Source organism: Sinocyclocheilus grahami, unplaced genomic scaffold, assembly GCF_001515645.1.
Source record: "Sinocyclocheilus grahami isolate Dianchi unplaced genomic scaffold, SAMN03320097.WGS_v1.1 scaffold11.1, whole genome shotgun sequence".
NCBI classification, from domain to species: domain Eukaryota; kingdom Metazoa; phylum Chordata; class Actinopteri; order Cypriniformes; family Cyprinidae; genus Sinocyclocheilus; species Sinocyclocheilus grahami.
In genome coordinates this window covers 1,784,687-1,802,661 of record NW_015505190.1, presented here as the reverse complement: position 1 = coordinate 1,802,661, position 17,975 = coordinate 1,784,687, and the positions used below count along the sequence as shown (strand labels likewise).

Below are 17,975 nucleotides of genomic sequence, written 5' to 3'. Positions count from 1 at the left end.
GAGAACAGGTAAGAGTGTAACAGAGATGGTATGAGGAAAATGAGAGAAGATATAATCTAGGGAACATCCTAGTATAATAGTTTGGAACCATCAGACTCTTGAGAGAGGAGAGAATAAAAGAGTTGCATGTGAGTCATGTACGTTTCTATGTGTGTCTAGAGCAGACAACTGGTTTCTACCTTGTCAGTGGAGAAAAAGTGGCAAAGACATAACCAGTCAGAGAGGTAGAGGAGAAAGTGGAAGCAGACAGAGTATAGAGGAGAATTTAGTGAAGACTTTCTGGGTGTTAGCAGCACACTGTGTGGTATAGGTTGTTTATCTGATTCTCCAAATATTAGATGGTTACACAACAAAGAGGGAACATAAAGCTCAATTTCAACAAGCAGAGTTGAAGAACTGAAATTACATGATTGGGTTAATCAACAGTAACAGGAATCAGAGGGTATCATTTTCCTAACATTAACGGCGCTGCAGTGGAAATTATCAGATAGTTCAGGTTGCTCTACTTGCATATCCACTGACCTGACCCCACAAAACCATAGCCATTCTAAAACACTGCACTTTCTAAGAGTCCTAAAAACAGCAGCCCCCGGAAGAGCATATTGACTCGGGTCCCCCTTAAAATCACATTCGGGGGTGGGATGAGTTGTATTACTATGTCTGTGATCTCATATATAAATGTCTAGTGTTTTGCATATTCCAAGACTATACTATGAGAGGATCTGCAAAAGTTAATACAAACACCCATAATGAGTTCAGAATAGACAAAATAAAAAAAATGACAAACATTGGAAAGGTTCAGCACAATTCCTCTCAGACTACTTCATGGACAAGATAAGATAGTCATATAGTAAGCATTGACATTCTTACAGCTCTTCACTGGCTGACTGTGCACTATTCTTTTGTAAACTGCTTCAAATCTCAGCTCCTGTCTATTCCTGTAATTAAGGTTTTGGTCAACCTTATCACAAGTGGACAACATGTTTTGAAATGGTCCACTTTTAACTACACTTAGAGATACATTGCTGCATAGTGTAAATGCTCATGTGGTCAAATGCTTTCGAACAACTGTGATCCAGCAGGTTAGACCACATTACATGTGCAACAAACAACAGATCTCCATGGTTGAATAGCTAGAAAAAACAATGGAGACAATCCAAAGGAAACTTGTGGACCTAGCATTAGATAGTAATACTTGTTGCAAGATAATGCCAATATAATAGATCTACGTGTTTCAGCTACACAGTCTTCTTCAGGGAAGGCTGTGTAGCCGAAACATGTAATCACATTTAATAACTTGAATGACTTAGCCCAGTTAATCAAAGGCTTTTTATCTTTACTACACCGGTGCCTTGCAGTATTTCATCTTTTCAACTATGTTTGTTTTTTCATTATTTCCACCATTCAATTAATCTCATGCCTTTGTCTTGTGCACATTGGTGATTAATGGCTTAAAATGGCTGGCTTGGGTGTTTTGGTTCACATTACTTGAGTCCAGTTGTATAACGCTGGCAGGAATTTGAGCAACCTCTGGGGTCGCAGATGGGTGCTGTCGGTGTGCGTATACTCATGGAAACACTCATGTGCTCGAATTTTCTGTGTCATTCACCAGACTCCCTTTAGTAATCTCCATGACTTAAATATTGCCTTACTGCTGTATATTTATAGTAAATGTTCTCCATTGCTTTATTTTGTAGGTAAGAGTGACGATTAAGAAATTTGTTGTAATGGTCTTAATGACTTGCCTCAGGGATATATTCAGTTCGACTGCTGACATCAATGGCACTCAATTCTTACACCAATGTACTGGTTGTTTGGTTTAATTTTCTTTTGACAACTGTTAGATTCTCTCAGATTTGTAAGGTACCTTCTTCCAAATGCTGTTATTGGATTTCTCGATTGGTATTCAGTGGGATTTAGATCTAGACACATTTGTGGCCTCTTTACACCAGTCTTACATGGTTTTGAACTGTTAATGGATGTTTCTGAAGTGCTTAGGTTCTTCTACCATTGTTTGAGTAAAAGGCGACTGATATGTGTTGATATTACCACAGAACTGAATTCTCTGACATAGGGTGCCTTGTGATTGTTTATGGCAACAGCATTTTAAAGAGCACTGAAATAAGCTCAAGGTCATAAGTATATTACCCTAAACAAAAATCTAAACACCTTGGAATTATTAAAAAGACTGCACTGTCTTGATGTGGCAAGCAATGAGTGGCACTGTATATTGGTGCAAAATTTGCATTTGGTCAATCCAATGACAAGTGGTCAAGTAAGACACATTACCGTTTACACCTGGGCCCAATTGCATGAAAACCCTTTGACTTAAAGGGATAGTTCACCCAAAAATGAAAATTCAAAAAAATAGATATCATAAACTAAGATATTTTTGATGAAATCCAAGAGCTTTCTGACCCTGCATTGACAGCAACGCAACTACCAAAGTCAAGTTACAATACCTCAGAATGTCAGCTCGGCGGCGGAGACTGACATGGAAGAGAAAAATTGTCGAACAAGTCATTACTTTTGTTTTCCTTGCACACAAAAAGTATTCTCGTAGCTTCATAAAATTAAGGTTAAACCACTGATGTCACGTGGACTATTTTAACAATGTCCTAAAACATGGAACGTGATAGTTGCGTTGCTGTCTATGCAGGGTCAGAAAGCTCTCGGATTTCATCAAAAATATCTTAATTTGTGTTCTGAAGATGAACAAAGGCCTTACAGGTTTGGAACAACATGAGGTTGAGTAATTAATGACAGAATTTCATTTTTGGGTAAACTATCCCTTTAAAGTCAAAGGGTTTTCATACAATCGGGCCCAGGTGTAAACGGTAATGTGTCTTACTTGACCACTTGTCTTTGGATTGATCAAATGCAAATTTTGTACCAATATACAGTGCCACTCATTGCTTGCCACATCAAGACAGTGCAGTCTTTTTAATAATAGGTGTTTAGATTTTTGTTTAGGGTAATTTACCTATGACCTTTAGCTTTTTTCAATGCTCTTTAAAATGCTAGTGCCATGTATAAACACAAAGCACCCTATGCCAGAGTCTTCAGTTCTGTGGTAATTTCAAAACATATCCGTCTCCACTTCCTCAAACAATGGTAGAAGAACCTAAGCACTTCAGAAACACCCATTAACAGTTCAAAACAATGTAAGACTGATGTAAAGAGACCACAAATGTGTCTAGATCTAAATCCCACTGAATACCATTTGAGAAATCAGATAACAGCATTTGGAAGAAGGTACCTTTCAAATCTGAGAGAATCTAACAGTTGTCAAAAGAAAATTAAACCAAACAACCAGTACATTGGCGTAAGAATGCCATTAATGTCAACAGTCAAACTGCCTAAAGCTGTGTTACCAAACATTAAATCTAGGGACCCAGGATATCGGTGTAATAAACTTAGAATCAGTATTTTTTTAGTTTACATTTTGTTTACTGCCAACAAAAAAAATTAATCAAACATGGTTTAAGATCTGCATTCTGTTCTTATGTGAATGCCCCCTAACAAACGCATATCATGAATGTGTGTTAAACATAACCCTAAATTAACCCCACACCACTGACAGCTTTGAAAGACCTTGTGTAACAGGATTAGGTACAATTTGTTTGTTACATAAAACAGAATCTGTAGCATGCTGTTCATTACCACAGAAAAAAAACGCAAAGCTTCTGTTCACAAAAACAAATGCAAAAGCCATATAGCTACAATTTTACCATTACAAAATATTAGTATACATTATTTTTTGTTGCCAAACAGGTCACTTGTTATAAATCATTCTATATAATATCATATTATATAAGTATACTTAAGCAGTCTTCCAACAGAAGTCATTCTCACAAAGCTTAAAGGTGCACTCACAGTGATTTGGATGTTGCCCTAAATGTCAGTCGTTAGAATGTGTGAATGTAGCATCACACAAAAGTTTTTAAAAACCTAAAGAAAGTTTTCTGAAGCTACAGTGTAAATTATTTTAACCATACTTTTCAAAAGTACTATTTATGTCAATGAGATAATGAATACTGATTGTGCCTTTGACTATTCATGATAAGTGAAATTTGCAAAATTACTGCAACAAAATATAGGGTCTTTAAAGACTAGGGGAATGTGTTTAGCATAACCTGAAATAAGGTCAAAGAAATGTCTACAAAGATTTACATGCATAAAAACAATAATTTACAGCTTTGGCACATGAAAGAAAATGCAACAATTACAAGGCCTTAGAAAGGGAAACAGAATTATCTTTATTTATAAACAAGCAGAACTAGACTTGGACAATTTTTTTTACTGATGTCAAAATATGTTTTGCATCCCCACTTATACAAAATAAGAAATACAATTTGTACAAAAAAAAAGATATATATATATATATATATATCCTATGCGGTTTTTAGTCTGTGTAGGGACACTGACTTTGGGGAAAGTAAACTCTACACTGTAATAAAAACAAAAGTATAGCTAACTAACATACTTTCCTAATCACAGCAGGAGTGTTCTTGAATCACCTTTTAGCAAAGACAGTTAAAATTACATGAATAACTCTAGGATTAATAAGTTCTGCTTTACTCTAAATTGGTCACTATAAATAGTTCATATGGGTCCCTTTGGTTTGTGAATGCTTACTGTGTCAACACCTACTTTGAATAAGAATTTGAATTGCTTATCCAAAAATTGGAAAATACAAATGAGAATTTTTGGCTAAACATTTTTATATACAACAAATGCAACATACATGAGACAACAGCATTCATTTGGTACATCCGAGGATCCAAACGCTACAGAAGTACAACACTCAAAAACAAAACAAAGTGTGTTAATTACTATGAACATTCTGAGAATTCTGATTTACATTATATCTTCATTGTGGACACTCTCTTCTAATTATCAAGTTATTAGGAAGGCTATTGTCCAGGCATTCCAAGCAGAATTCTAATCTTAACATCATACTATTCAATAATCTACTTGAGTATTCGGTGCTTCCAACTTTGTTGCAACTATGTGGGGAGGGCTCTTTTCTTTTCCAAAAGGACAGTGCTGGTTTGCATGAAGACCTAAATGCCTTTGGGGTTCGTCAACCATTTATTTTCAAAAGTATGACATTAATCACTCCTTTTGCTGCTATAACAAGACTCCACTCTTCTGGGATGGAACACTGTCGCAGGGACTTGCTTCACAAGAGACACAAGAGAATCAAGAAGGTCAGGTAATAACATCAAGCAAAAAATTCTGGCTCACAGTCTGCATTCCCAATCCATCCCAAAGGTACTCAGTAGTGGATCTGTGCATGCCATTCACTTTCTTCAACACCTGAAACAGTAAAGCATTGCTTTGTGCAAAGGGTCACTGCCCTGCTGGAATAGAAAAAGGGTCCTCGATGTTGAAACAAAATTGAAAAACAAATATTTCATTTTAGAGTTGAGCATTTACATTTGTCTTCACTAAAATTGCTGGAATAGCCAAACCTGTTCATTAGATAAGGGTGTCTATATACTTTTGGCCATTTTGTGGATCTCTACGTCTCAGAACATTAAGTGGATTCATTCAGTACTTCCGATGACATGCCATTATTAGCATTTTTATTAGGCTTTTCAGCATCAGCATCTCCTTGTTGACTTTTGGAATCAACTACATTAGTCTCAGGAGGTTTTGTGCCATCATTTTCAGAGTCTCCTTTATGATGATATTCAAGATGGCGATCTAAAGCAGACAGAAATGTGAAGCGGCTTGGACAGAGAGGGCAACTGAGCAAAACCTTGCAGGGACGTCGCTTGTGGTAATACACATGTCGCCGATAAACACTAAGAAGCCCAAAGACTCTACAACATTCTTTGCATTTGTACTTCATCCTTGGTTTGTAAGTTCCTTTGTAAGGAGAACCAAGTAACAGGTCATCTGTCTTCGATATGGGCTGATTTTCTTCAAGTTCTTTTGGTTTACCATCACTTTTTGTTTGTGTCGATGCTTTCGCAGGTTCCTGTTCACTGTTTTTATCCTCATGTTCTGTCTTTGACTCCCCAGGAGCCTTAGGTTGAAGTGCTGAATTGTGGTACATGGCCACATGCCTTGTGACATCACATCTTTGTGGAAAGTTTCTTCCACAATAAACACAGGCGTGCAGAGTTCCCTTATGGTAACGCATATGACGAGAGAGACTGCTTGAGTGTACAAACACACGATGGCAGAGTTTGCAGGAAAATATTTTACCACTAAAATTGGCTCTTTTCACACTTTTAGGTCTTCCTCTTATGCTTGGCCTTAGTGGATCAACTCGCAGCTTTTGCGGTTTTGTAACCATTTGTCGCATTAAACCATGGTACTGCAGTTTCATCTTAGTTGGTAAACCTGAAGAGTCCTTTACTTCAACCTCATCTGGATGCTGTGCTTCATGATGCTCTCTTAAATCTGAAATTTGGTTGAAAGGTTCCCCACACAGGCCACAACGACATTGCTCTTTAACTGAATTTATGCCATTTTTCTTCCTTTCTTCGTCTGCAAGCATTTCCTGTTTTTGTGTTACCTCACTGGATGGCCTGCTGACACGAGAATGACTGTTTAGGTGGCTTTGCAAGTCAGACAACCAAAAGAAGCGCAAGCCACAAGTTCTACAAGGATAAGACCTGTCCATGTTATTTCCTTGATTTTCCTTAGATCTACTCAAATTCTTGGAACCAACAGATCCATGCCACTGTTTTTGATGTGACAGTACGGTCTCTTGTCTTAAGAATCGCTTTCCACAGTGTCCACAGCTATAAAAGCATTCATGAGCATGGTTTTGAAGGTGGCTCTGCAGACTCTCCCGGTCATTAAAAACCTTGCAGCACAGAGTGCATTTGAACCCTTGCTCGAGGGCACGGTACTGCTGATGCTGTTGTAAGCTCTTTGGGGTTTTGAACACTTGTCCACATCTTTCACACTTAAACTGAGTATACTCCTTCTCTGGTATCTTAGATGAAGTCAAGGCTGCTTGATTAGGGGGTTGGCACCATAATGACTTGGATGAAGGTTTTCCAAACAAGAACGTAAAGTTAGACAACACAGATCGATCAACCACTGTGAGCATTCCGTTTTCATGGAGAGCGACCTCAATGGATGCATTGATACAACTACCATTACTAATGCTTAAACCATCAGAGGAAAATATGTCAGTAAGTCCATGAATGGCCATGTGTTCGACTAGTTTTGGGTATTGACTAAATCCTTCACCACACTCTGTGCAGATGAAGGCATCTCCTCCACCTAACTCTTGCATGTAGTCCATTGAGTAAGCCATCATGATAAAGCAAAATGTAGCCTCTTTTGAGGTATAAAGTTCAATCGTTTAGTAAACAGAGAACATGGTATATTATGTGAGATGTTCAATAAAAATATATCAAAATATGATAACTTTGACTATTAGAATTATTTTCCAGGAAATAATGTCCGTTAAATATCCAATCTCACTTCAGCTGCTATAAAACAAGGCTAAGTTTCTATATGCATTTAATAAAAAGCCACAACTAGTCACAGCGTTTCTAAAATGACAACTTCACCAACTTCAATAAAATAGAAAATTCCAAAAAGGATTAAAAATCTATCCTTAAAAGTCTTTGATTGTAAATTTAAACATCAATTCCCCCACTCTGTAGGAAAATGTGACACTTGAGCATAATACAATGATGTTAACCTCGTTTTGTATGGCCTGCCTTGTTTCAGATGCTGGCCCGCAATTCAGATATTGCCATCTGTAAAAAAAGAGAGAGAGAGAGAGAGAGAGAGAGAGAGAGAAAAGTAACACACAAATAAATTTGGCTGCAAGTGATGTTTTTGGCATTGTTAAAAAAATTTTTTTTCATAATACGTATTACTTTTAAACAATCCACTTTGGTTTACGATTGTTGGGTAACGCAGCCCAGGGCAGCTATTAGATCAACATCTACATCAACTAAATGAGCCCTATGTACTACCATTGGGGTATCTGTGGTATAGCCTAGATGTAGATTTTCCATATCGTTGTGAATTTGACTCAAATTCATACATCTCAATTAAGAGTAATTTGAGTACATTTTGACAAAATTGTTTAATATGAATAATTTTCAGTATGTTTCACATACAGTGGTGTGAAAAAGTGTTGAGAGAAAAGTAAGACACAAATAAATTTGGCTGCAAGTGATGTTTTTGGCATTGTTAAAAAAATTTTTTTTCATAATACGTATTACTTTTAAACAATCCACTTTGGTTTACGATTGTTGGGTAACGCAGCCCAGGGCAGCTATTAGATCAACATCTACATCAACTAAATGAGCCCTATGTACTACCATTGGGGTATCTGTGGTATAGCCTAGATGTAGATTTTCCATATCGTTGTGAATTTGACTCAAATTCATACATCTCAATTAAGAGTAATTTGAGTACATTTTGACAAAATTGTTTAATATGAATAATTTTCAGTATGTTTCACATACAGTGGTGTGAAAAAGTGTTGGCCCCCTTCCTGATTTCTTATTTTTTTGCATGTTTGTCACACTTTAATGTTTCAGATCATCAAACAAATTTAAATATTAGTAAAAGATAACACAAGTGAACACAACATGCAGTTTTTAAATGAAGGTTTTTATTATTAATGGAAAACAAAATCCAAAACTAAATTGCCCTGTGTGAAAAAGTGTTGGCCCCCTAAACATAATAACTGGTTGGGCCACCCTTAGCAGCAACAACTGCAATCAAGCGTTTGCGATAACTTGCAATGAATCTGTTACAGCGCTGTGGAGGAATTTTGGTTTACTCATTTATGCAGAATTGTTGTAATTCAGCCACATTGGAGGGTTTTCAAGCATGAATTATTGCAAAGACAACAAAATGTAAAGGATGGTAAACAAATGTTGAAGTAAAATTATGTAGGTAAGTGTAAATAAATGTAGAATAGCAGTGATTAACAAGCTGTTTGTATAAAATATTCAGTAAATATTCACAATTTTGCATGTGAGACCTACTGGTTATCTCGATCAAAATTCTTTGCCTATCAAATAACATTCTCTTTTAGCCCAAGTGATAATCATTTTGCTATTGGTGTTTACATATCATTTGTCTGAAATGAATTTATCTTTTTCACACCACTATTGCTATGAAAGGGCCTTAAAGAAAGCTATTAGGGATTGTGCCACCAAAACGCAGAGATGCCCTGGAGCCAACGACCCTATTTATATGCACTTGAAGAAAATGGCTTATTTTGGGATTTTTGCAGTAAGCAGAGTTCTAAACCGTCACATAAATGCAAAAACTGTTTTCTTACACCATTTAAGGAAGTAAGAGAAAGCAGTTTAACACCTGCCAAGTAAACAAATAAGCTGCAATGTTCACAACATACATATTGTGAATGTGAAAAATGAATAAGTAAATGTATGGAGAGCTAATGGTGTAGCATGTATTGACAGGGGTGTATTTTATAGGAACAGCGGTTTTGCACCTTAAACAGCTTTCTCACAAGCTATTTTCTGATGTGCATCAGTATGATCAGTGTCTATTCAGCTGCCTCTTATGTAATGTACACAAATACTTTCCTGGATAGTAATTAAAACGTCACATGAAATAGTTAAAACAAAATATACACACATCAACACACTGTGTATTATGTGTTCTTCAAGTGTCGGAAATATCGTAACGACAACACAAAACAAATAAATGACCATGCAATGTGCTTATTTACGTATTAACATATTTTTCTTACACAGGCATATTTAAGTGGGAAACTCAGAATTATAGATCATACACAAGTTGCCGAGTTGTGATGCTGGGAGGGGCGTGTTGATTTGAAATGTTGCAGAAACACTATAATATAATCCAATGACTCTATAATCAATATAGTGATCAGGGACAGGAAAGCAAGTCTGTAGTGAATGGTGCAATGTTAATAACTCTACTTTTACAGGTTGCTTTATGTAACTGTTAGTTTCTAATACCATGCATAAATAAGAGTTTCATTTTGAATTCAGATGTAGTTATTTGGGTTTATTGTTCAAAATATAATATTTTTTATTTTGTTTAGCCTACTTTATGTTTCCAACTTGAATGTGTGATGAATGTTCCTGCACTGGAAGGCACCATTTATTCTCAAGAATCGTATTATAAAATATCTAGCAAGTGTACAAAACAGGAAATCAGGAGTTTAACTTTTACTCACCGCAATCCTGATGTTTTAAAAGTGATTACTCCCCCTTTACCGTGGTCAGGATGAACACCCAGTATTTCTAAAGACTGACAAAAACAAGAAAACGACATTAAAGCAGGTATGTATTGACAATGAACAAGGGTCTGGTACATTTCCTTACTGTATTAACAATTTAAAAAATCGACAGATCTCTTACACAGTGACTAGAAATGCATTTCATGCACAGACAAAAAACACAACATAGTAGCACAGAATTAATATCATAAAGGGCTCAAATCAATTATGGTTACATAATACACATCGATGCTGAAACTACATTATTATTACATTTATTAATTCAGCTCTTTTACTCAAAGCAGCTTATAAGTTGAACAACTTAGGTATTGAGTAGCAACAAGGTTTTTTAAAAATCTTTTTTATGTTCTTGACATAGGGTTAAGGCATCGTGGTATCTTAATGAGCCCAGCGAACAAATCAGGCTGCTCATCGATCTCAAAAGAAGGCATATGATATCCTTAAAAACAACAGCCACAAATACAATAAAGGTAAACTGGCGGTAAAATTACACATCTATAACAACGGAAAGATTGTGGGAAAATTTACAGCAACGCGTAACAGACGCAACACCACACCACAAGCCTAAACAACACGCTACGTTAGCAAAGTTGATTTACTTGTAGATTACATACTTGTTACGCTACATAGGCTAAGTAAAACCCAACCGGCAAGATGTGCGGGATATACAACAACAAAAATCCGTGCTTTCATGAAACAGTATCTACAAATGAAACAGCCACATGTATCTGCGAATTACCTCGTCGATAGATGTCACTTCTGAAGAGGCTCAAACGCGGGTAACGTTAGCAACTTTCCGTCTGTTTTCTGTTTAGTGTGAAGCTGTAGAGCGAATTCTCGTGAGAATTCAACGTTTATCGTACATAGGTTTTGTTTTTTGACCGGTCAACTGAACTAATCGTAGTTTATCCAAAAAAAACCCTCTAAATTCTCAAGAAAAGAAGGAGGTGAGAAAGGAAAAAAAGAAAGCTTCCTTTTGGCAATCTTCTTCGCGTGCGATTAGTTTTGCTGCTTTACCGCCACCCATAGGAATGGAGGGTAGATGCCAGCTAATGGGAACAGTGAATATGGGGAGGAAAATCTATAAATAATTGTTCATTAATTTGATATTCGATGCATGTACTACATAAAGCATGTAATATGTTGCTTTGAGCTAATTTGGCACTGCACTATGTAGGCTACTATGCACATTTGTCTGTCCTGGAACATTGTAGCAAGACGATTTTGCAATGTGAGGCTTTTTATTTAAACCCACATTTTACTTTATCCTGCATGTGCTGTGCTGTGTAGGAGGGTAGTTGTCATGAAATAATTTTAGGAAGTATTAAATATGAACTTTTTTGGGAAGCTGATTTACCTTGCAATGTGACAGGCAATACTTCATTCAAAATTATTTCCAGAAAAGCTGGAAGAAAACTATTTTGTAATTATGCATTCATTGGTTTTTAATACAGCAGAACAATATGAAATAACCTAGAATGACATAAACATGTTTCCACCCATTCTTCTAGAGCTAAACTGGAAAAAAAAATCACTGGTAGGTGGATTACTGTCATCTACTGGACATATAGTTACAGTACATAGCTTTTAGCGATGAGATAATATCCTAACTGTTTTGGGAAGCTGATTTACCTTGCAATGTGACAGGCAATACTTCATTCAAAATTATTTCCAGAAAAGCTGGAAGAAAACTATTTTGTAATTATGCATTAATTGGTTTTTAATACAGCAGAACAATATGAAATAACCTAGAATGACATAAACATGTTTCCACCCATTCTTCTAGAGCTAAACTGGAAAAAAAATCACTGGTAGGTGGATTACTGTCATCTACTGGACATATAGTTACAGTACATAGCTTTTAGCGATGAGATAATATCCTAACTTGATCAAAGCAGCATTCAAGGTAATTTTGAAGGGTCTGTTTAATTGGCAGGGCCATTGCACTAATGATGGTGTGTAATGGTGTAATTCAAGTCATTATGGAATCATAGCACTCTCCTCCTTATATAGCCATCAGTGTTAAAAGCAAAATGTCCCTGCCCAGATCTCTGTGCCTGTAGTTCAGCAAAGTAAAGGCTGCCATGAAGATTCAGATATTAATCATGTAATAAAAATACATTAATGTATTTTTAAATCATGTACTGCCTGGCAACAATATGCCTGAGGGATAATTTAGTTTTGGCCATACAAAAAATATAAATCAATGCTGTACAGGTGGAGACAATAAATACATTATGGTACAGTGCACTACCACACACTCAAGTAGAAATTATCCTATGAAATAGTATATATCATCAAATCAAATTTCGAAGTATACAATGTAATATGACATTTTGCCTTGTTCAGTTAATAGATTGCCTTAAGTGTGAACATTCTCATTGTACTCTGTATTAAAAGTTATTTCTTCTTACTATGTGTTAACACTGCAACCATGAGTGACAGTCTGGACATGGTGCAAATCTCATTGGTTCTTACAGTCTTAAGGTTGTGAGAACCAAGGCTCTCTTTCATTGCTCCTGACCATAGCAATACAATCAGAATCTGTTACCCGTTTCAAAAACGGAAACCGAATGGACCATCATCTTTCATGAATCTCTTATGAGAGGGTTAACATTTAAGCTAAAAACCAACTTGCATTTTTAAATGTTACCAACTATTTAAATATTATAAAATATACAGCAGTATCTCCTGTTCTTGAACAAAAAGCACTGCATTTAAATTTTTTTCATTTGTTTTGAGTGCACTTTACATTATTATATCACACAAGTAGACTTAACACTCCAAAAATATATACATATGAGATTTAAATGTCTGTAAGTTGCATTATAGGGCTTTTTGTGGTTTTACAATTTTAGTACAATATAGTCTTAGAGGAGATCCATAGGTTCTTTTAAGTGACCTCTTTAGACACTTAGTATAATTTAGTTGAATAGAAACAGCATGCATTACATACATTACATTATTAAATTTCTTAAATGATTCATGTAATTTTCACATTTTTTAAAAAGAATATGTAAAAAAAAACACTAAATATTATCTTGAATTAATGTTCAGTTTTTTATTATATCTAAATCAAGACCTCCATAGACAATGAGACCAGAGTAAGGAGCTTAATCAGTAAGTTTATTTTGCTTCAGCTTTTTGCTTAATCTTTGATATACATCAACAAACTTAATGCTATTTTATATGAAATAAAAGATGCTTTATACAAATTATGTGCAGACAATAGTTATACAGTAAAGAAACAGCAAAAAGCTACTTGCATCACATGCACAATACATATAAAAACTTCATTTTAATTTGCTCATATATGGCCTACAATACCAAGTTTTATTTTTCAAATACTTTATGGGTATATAATTAAAACTCTCTCTCTTACACACACACACACACACACACACACACACACACACACATTTGTTTCTGTGTATTGTGGGGACTTTCCATAGACTTCTATTACTTTTATACCAACCAAACGATATTTTCTATCCCCTAACCCTTACAGAAAACCAGTTTGCATTGTTACACTTTCAGATAAACATCATTTACTATTTTTAATAGTTTTTTCCCTCTTGGGGACCACAGGCCAGTCCCCACAATGTCAAAATTTTCAGGTTTTACTATCCTTGTGGGGACATTTGGTCCCCACAATGTAGCATAAACAAGTACACACACACACACACACACACACACACACACACAAATGTTTATAATAATTTTGCATCATATAAGCATATCCCCATAAGAGCAAGGCAGTGTTTTATTGTAAAGCTTCAAATCATCTCAATTTCTTTTGGTCCAGTTCTTCAGGTTAATGTGTCTCATTTTTATTTAGGATGGCATTAAATACACCTGAGATACTCTGTAAAGTCCTCCTTCAGAAAAAGTTCTTCATTTATGCTATACAGTTATACTTCCGCATCAGAGAAGGACTTGCTCCCATTCTCTTTGTTACGAATGGTGGGCATTGAATTTGTGCAGGTATTTGTGCGTGAAACTTCCTCTGTGAAAGCTGAATAATTTTGCATCATATAAGCATATCCCCATAAGAGCAAGGCAGTGTTTTATTGTAAAGCTTCAAATCATCTCAATTTCTTTTGGTCCAGTTCTTCAGGTTAATGTATCTCATTTTTATTTAGGATGGCATTAAATACACCTGAGATACTCTGTAAAGTCCTCCTTCAGAAAAAGTTCTTCATTTATGCTATACAGTTATACTTCCGCATCAGAGAAGGACTTGCTCCCATTCTCTTTGTTACGAATGGTGGGCATTGAATTTGTGCAGGTATTTGTGCGTGAAACTTCCTCTGTGAAAGCTGTTTCCAAAACCTTCAGGATTGACTTGCGCACCTTGTCTTTAAAGTCTTGTCCCATGAAAACATACAACAGTGGGTTCAGGCAGCTGTTTAGGAAAGCCAAACTGGTCGCAATGGGAATTCCAACAGTGGTGACATATTGCAGGGTGGAGCTGTATTTTGTTCCCATGTGGTTTACCATCTCAATGAGCACCAGAATATGGTAAGGAGCCCAACACAGAAAGAAGGCAGTGATCACTGCAGCAATGATCTTGAAGGGACGTCCAGTTCGGCCAGACATGGACCGGTTTCTTTGGAGACGATGGATGATGACCGCATAGCAGGAGACGATGATCACAAAAGGCATCACAAAGCCTATGATGAAACGGGTAATGATCATGGCACGATGCCGTAGCACACGGAGCTCCACCACCTCTGGTGTTTCATAGTCATCAGAGAATGCAAAGTTGTTGAAGCAGTTGATGATGTTTGGGTTACTGTGGTCAGGTGCAATGTCCTTGAAGACAAAGCAGGGTGAACTCAGCACCAGGGCGAATAACCAAACTCCAAAGCTCACCACAGAAGCTCGGCTCACATTCCGATGGTTTTGTGCCCAGATAGGACGCACCACAGACACACAGCGGTCAACGCTGATCACAACCAGGATGTACACACTGGCAAACATGTTGAGGAAACTGAGAGTGCTGTTGAATTTGCACATGAACTGGCCAAAAGGCCAATGGAAACCCATAGCTGTATAAGCCACGCTGAGAGGGAGGAAGGCAGTGAAGAGGAAATCTGCTACAGCAAGGTTCAGAAACCAGACCGTGTTGACTGTCCTTTTCATTTTGAATCCAGTAACCCAAATGACAATGCCATTCCCCACCACTCCAAGTACAAAAGCCAGACTGTAGACTATCAGTGACATGATATTAAGAGATTTACGGAGATCTGTATCCTCATCATAATCATCATAGTCATCTTCATACTCGGATGAGCTGTAATTGAGAGGACTGTTCGTAAAATTGTATGGATCCATCATTGTACCTTCAAACCTAGGTTGACAGAACAAATATGGTATTTAGTAAATAATTGTAAGCAGACAGATATTCCTAAACTTGATCTAGACAGAAAAGAAACGAACTAACATGTTGTTCTGCTTTTGTCCACTGGATGCCAGAATTGGAGTAGTAAAGTGAGGCTTTGCAATAGAAAAGCTCTGAACATCATCGGAAAGCATTTTCTCTACTCAGCCATGTAGAATTTAACATAGGAAATTCTCCATCTATTCAGATACGTAATTGTTCCTGTTTTATGGTGAACATGTGGCAGCTGTCTACAGTGCATTAAACTGAACTCGTGCAAAATGTAAATTGTTTTCTCCAGTTTTTACATTAATTCATTCCATGTAGAGCCTAAAAGGAGTGTCGTTTTTATGTAAATATATAGCCGAGGTAAAATCAAATTATGTTAGGCTAAATAATATATATATAGGCCTATATATATATATATATATATATATATATATAAATTTTGGTTTGATCTCTTCTGTAACAGACATCCGAGTTGATAACTATGGAAAGATGCTCAAATGACTATCATAAAATGTTCATACATTTGAAAAATTATATTTAATCACATCTAAAAGTTTAATTTCACAATAAGACAATCATATTAAAGCGTGCTGCTTACCTAGAGTTGCCTTATAAGTGACTTCCACAAAATAATTCGATCACAGCTGTGACTCGCGAGAGCAAAACTGCAATAATCTCTCTTGTTTCTTGTCGGGAAACTCAATCCCAGTTTGGAGTGACGTCACATCACCACCCTCTTAGTTCTACTCGGTTATTTGTGTAGCTGGTCCCTTTTTATCACAATTGTATAGTATTTTTCTTGTAGGTTTGACCAAAGCGGTGTGTTTATGTACATAATGCACTGATATTGTCAGACTAATCATTTGTGGAGGCGACAAGCCTCTTCTACGGGTTATAACTTGCCGAATATTTCCAACATTTGAGAGCCGTGGAATGACTGCGGTTTCCCGAATGCGGTACCGCAAGCTGCCATTCCCTGACAAAAACAGTATGTTGGAAAAACGAGTTAGGTGATCTCATAAGTGAAATATTGAATCACAAGATGATGTTCGACAACTTTAATGGTGTAGATAATTTAATATACACTTGCAATTGTACGTGCAGTATTATCTGCCTTTATAACAATAATTTAATATCTCCTGCATGGCTTTTCTAAAACTTGAATTCATCTAGGCCTACTTCTTAAATATACAGACCATAAATGTCAAGTTTTAAATGTGCCATCTTTGTATTGCTTTCTCTAAACTTGAGTTGTATGAACATCTATCAAGTTTTCCTATATGTTTTATTGGTAAGTGTGATTTGACCAAGCACAACATGTTCCTGGATCAACATCCTTGTTGATCCTGGAACATCATTCCAATCAACCAATCAGAATTGAGAGATAACTTTTCAGGAAATGTCAGTTTTAGGCTTACAATCAGGATTAGGTGCTTCTGCACCCTTGTTAATCAGATATCATTTCTCTCTGATTTTAGGAATAAATTATGGGTAAGGTTAGGTTTAGGGGTGGGGATTGGGTTAAGTCTGTATTTTTGGACAGTAATGTTGATCCAGGATCAACAAAAGATGTTGATCCAGGAACATGTCTTATGCCGAGTGCACACTGCACGATATTAGCCCGATTTTCCACTCGCCGACAGGTTTTGCGAAATCGCCGACAAATGCCCAACATCGGAGGCAAATCGGTGCTCGTTCACACGAGTGACAATCACGCAGTGTGAGAGAACACGTTGCCGACGCCCGTGAAATATTTGGCATGCTAAATATCTGGAGCTGTCGGCGATTCACAATCACGCTGTGTGAAATGAGATCTGACTGAAAACTACATGCCAATGAGAGACCAAGATACAGGGCAGAGGGAAGTTCGGGGCGGAGTTATAGACCAGAATATCAGTATTTTAATAGATATATGAACAATTATATCATACAGAAACAAGCACAAACATTTGCTTGACCAGCCACAACATCAGCATAACAGTTACTGCAAAATTATTTACCTCCAACTCTCTTTGCAGAACACCCAATCCCTGTTCCCTGCATCTCCCTCCTGCATAATCAGTTTTTCTTTTTCTCCTTGTAGCCGGAAATCAGCTCACAGACAATTCGCGGGTTATATATTTTGTTTTTAAATAATTACAGTCCCGCTGGAGAACTTTGGGCTGCCGCACGAGGGTTCTCGCGTTATTTCCTTATCACTTCTCGCATGTGTTTTGTTGTGAAACATAGTTTGCGGACCAGACAGAGCTGTCGGTGATTCTTCCTATTGTGAAGTCATGCAGTGTGAAACCCCCTGTCGCGGATCCATCGTGCAATGTGAACACAGCAGCAACTGAATGCTACCCCAGA

The 17,975-nt window shown here is 36.7% G+C and overlaps 2 protein-coding genes across 2 annotated transcripts; both read right to left on the bottom strand.

Annotated features, from left to right (window-relative positions):
* Positions 1–4,706: 4,706 nt before the first annotated feature.
* Positions 4,707–11,257, bottom strand: LOC107595358 (zinc finger protein 43). The gene is made up of 3 exons (XM_016285743.1): positions 10,974–11,257; positions 10,172–10,245; positions 4,707–7,736 (listed from the first exon to the last, which is right to left on the bottom strand). Exon 3 carries the CDS (start codon positions 7,286–7,288, stop codon positions 5,543–5,545), a length of 1,746 nt encoding a protein of 581 aa, XP_016141229.1. The 5' UTR covers positions 7,289–7,736; positions 10,172–10,245; positions 10,974–11,257; the 3' UTR covers positions 4,707–5,542.
* Positions 11,258–14,343: 3,086 nt separating this feature from the next.
* Positions 14,344–16,284, bottom strand: fpr1 (formyl peptide receptor 1). Its single transcript, XM_016285731.1, has 2 exons — positions 16,225–16,284; positions 14,344–15,587 (listed from the first exon to the last, which is right to left on the bottom strand). Exon 2 carries the CDS (start codon positions 15,572–15,574, stop codon positions 14,450–14,452), a length of 1,125 nt encoding a protein of 374 aa, XP_016141217.1. The 5' UTR covers positions 15,575–15,587; positions 16,225–16,284; the 3' UTR covers positions 14,344–14,449.
* Positions 16,285–17,975: the final 1,691 nt, after the last annotated feature.

What these genes read in the sequence shown, in the direction of transcription:
- LOC107595358 (XM_016285743.1), bottom strand. Translation starts at nt 7,288, where the DNA reads ATGATGGCTTACTCAATGGACTACATGCAAGAGTTAGGTGGAGGAGAT.
- fpr1 (XM_016285731.1), bottom strand. Translation starts at nt 15,574, where the DNA reads ATGATGGATCCATACAATTTTACGAACAGTCCTCTCAATTACAGCTCA.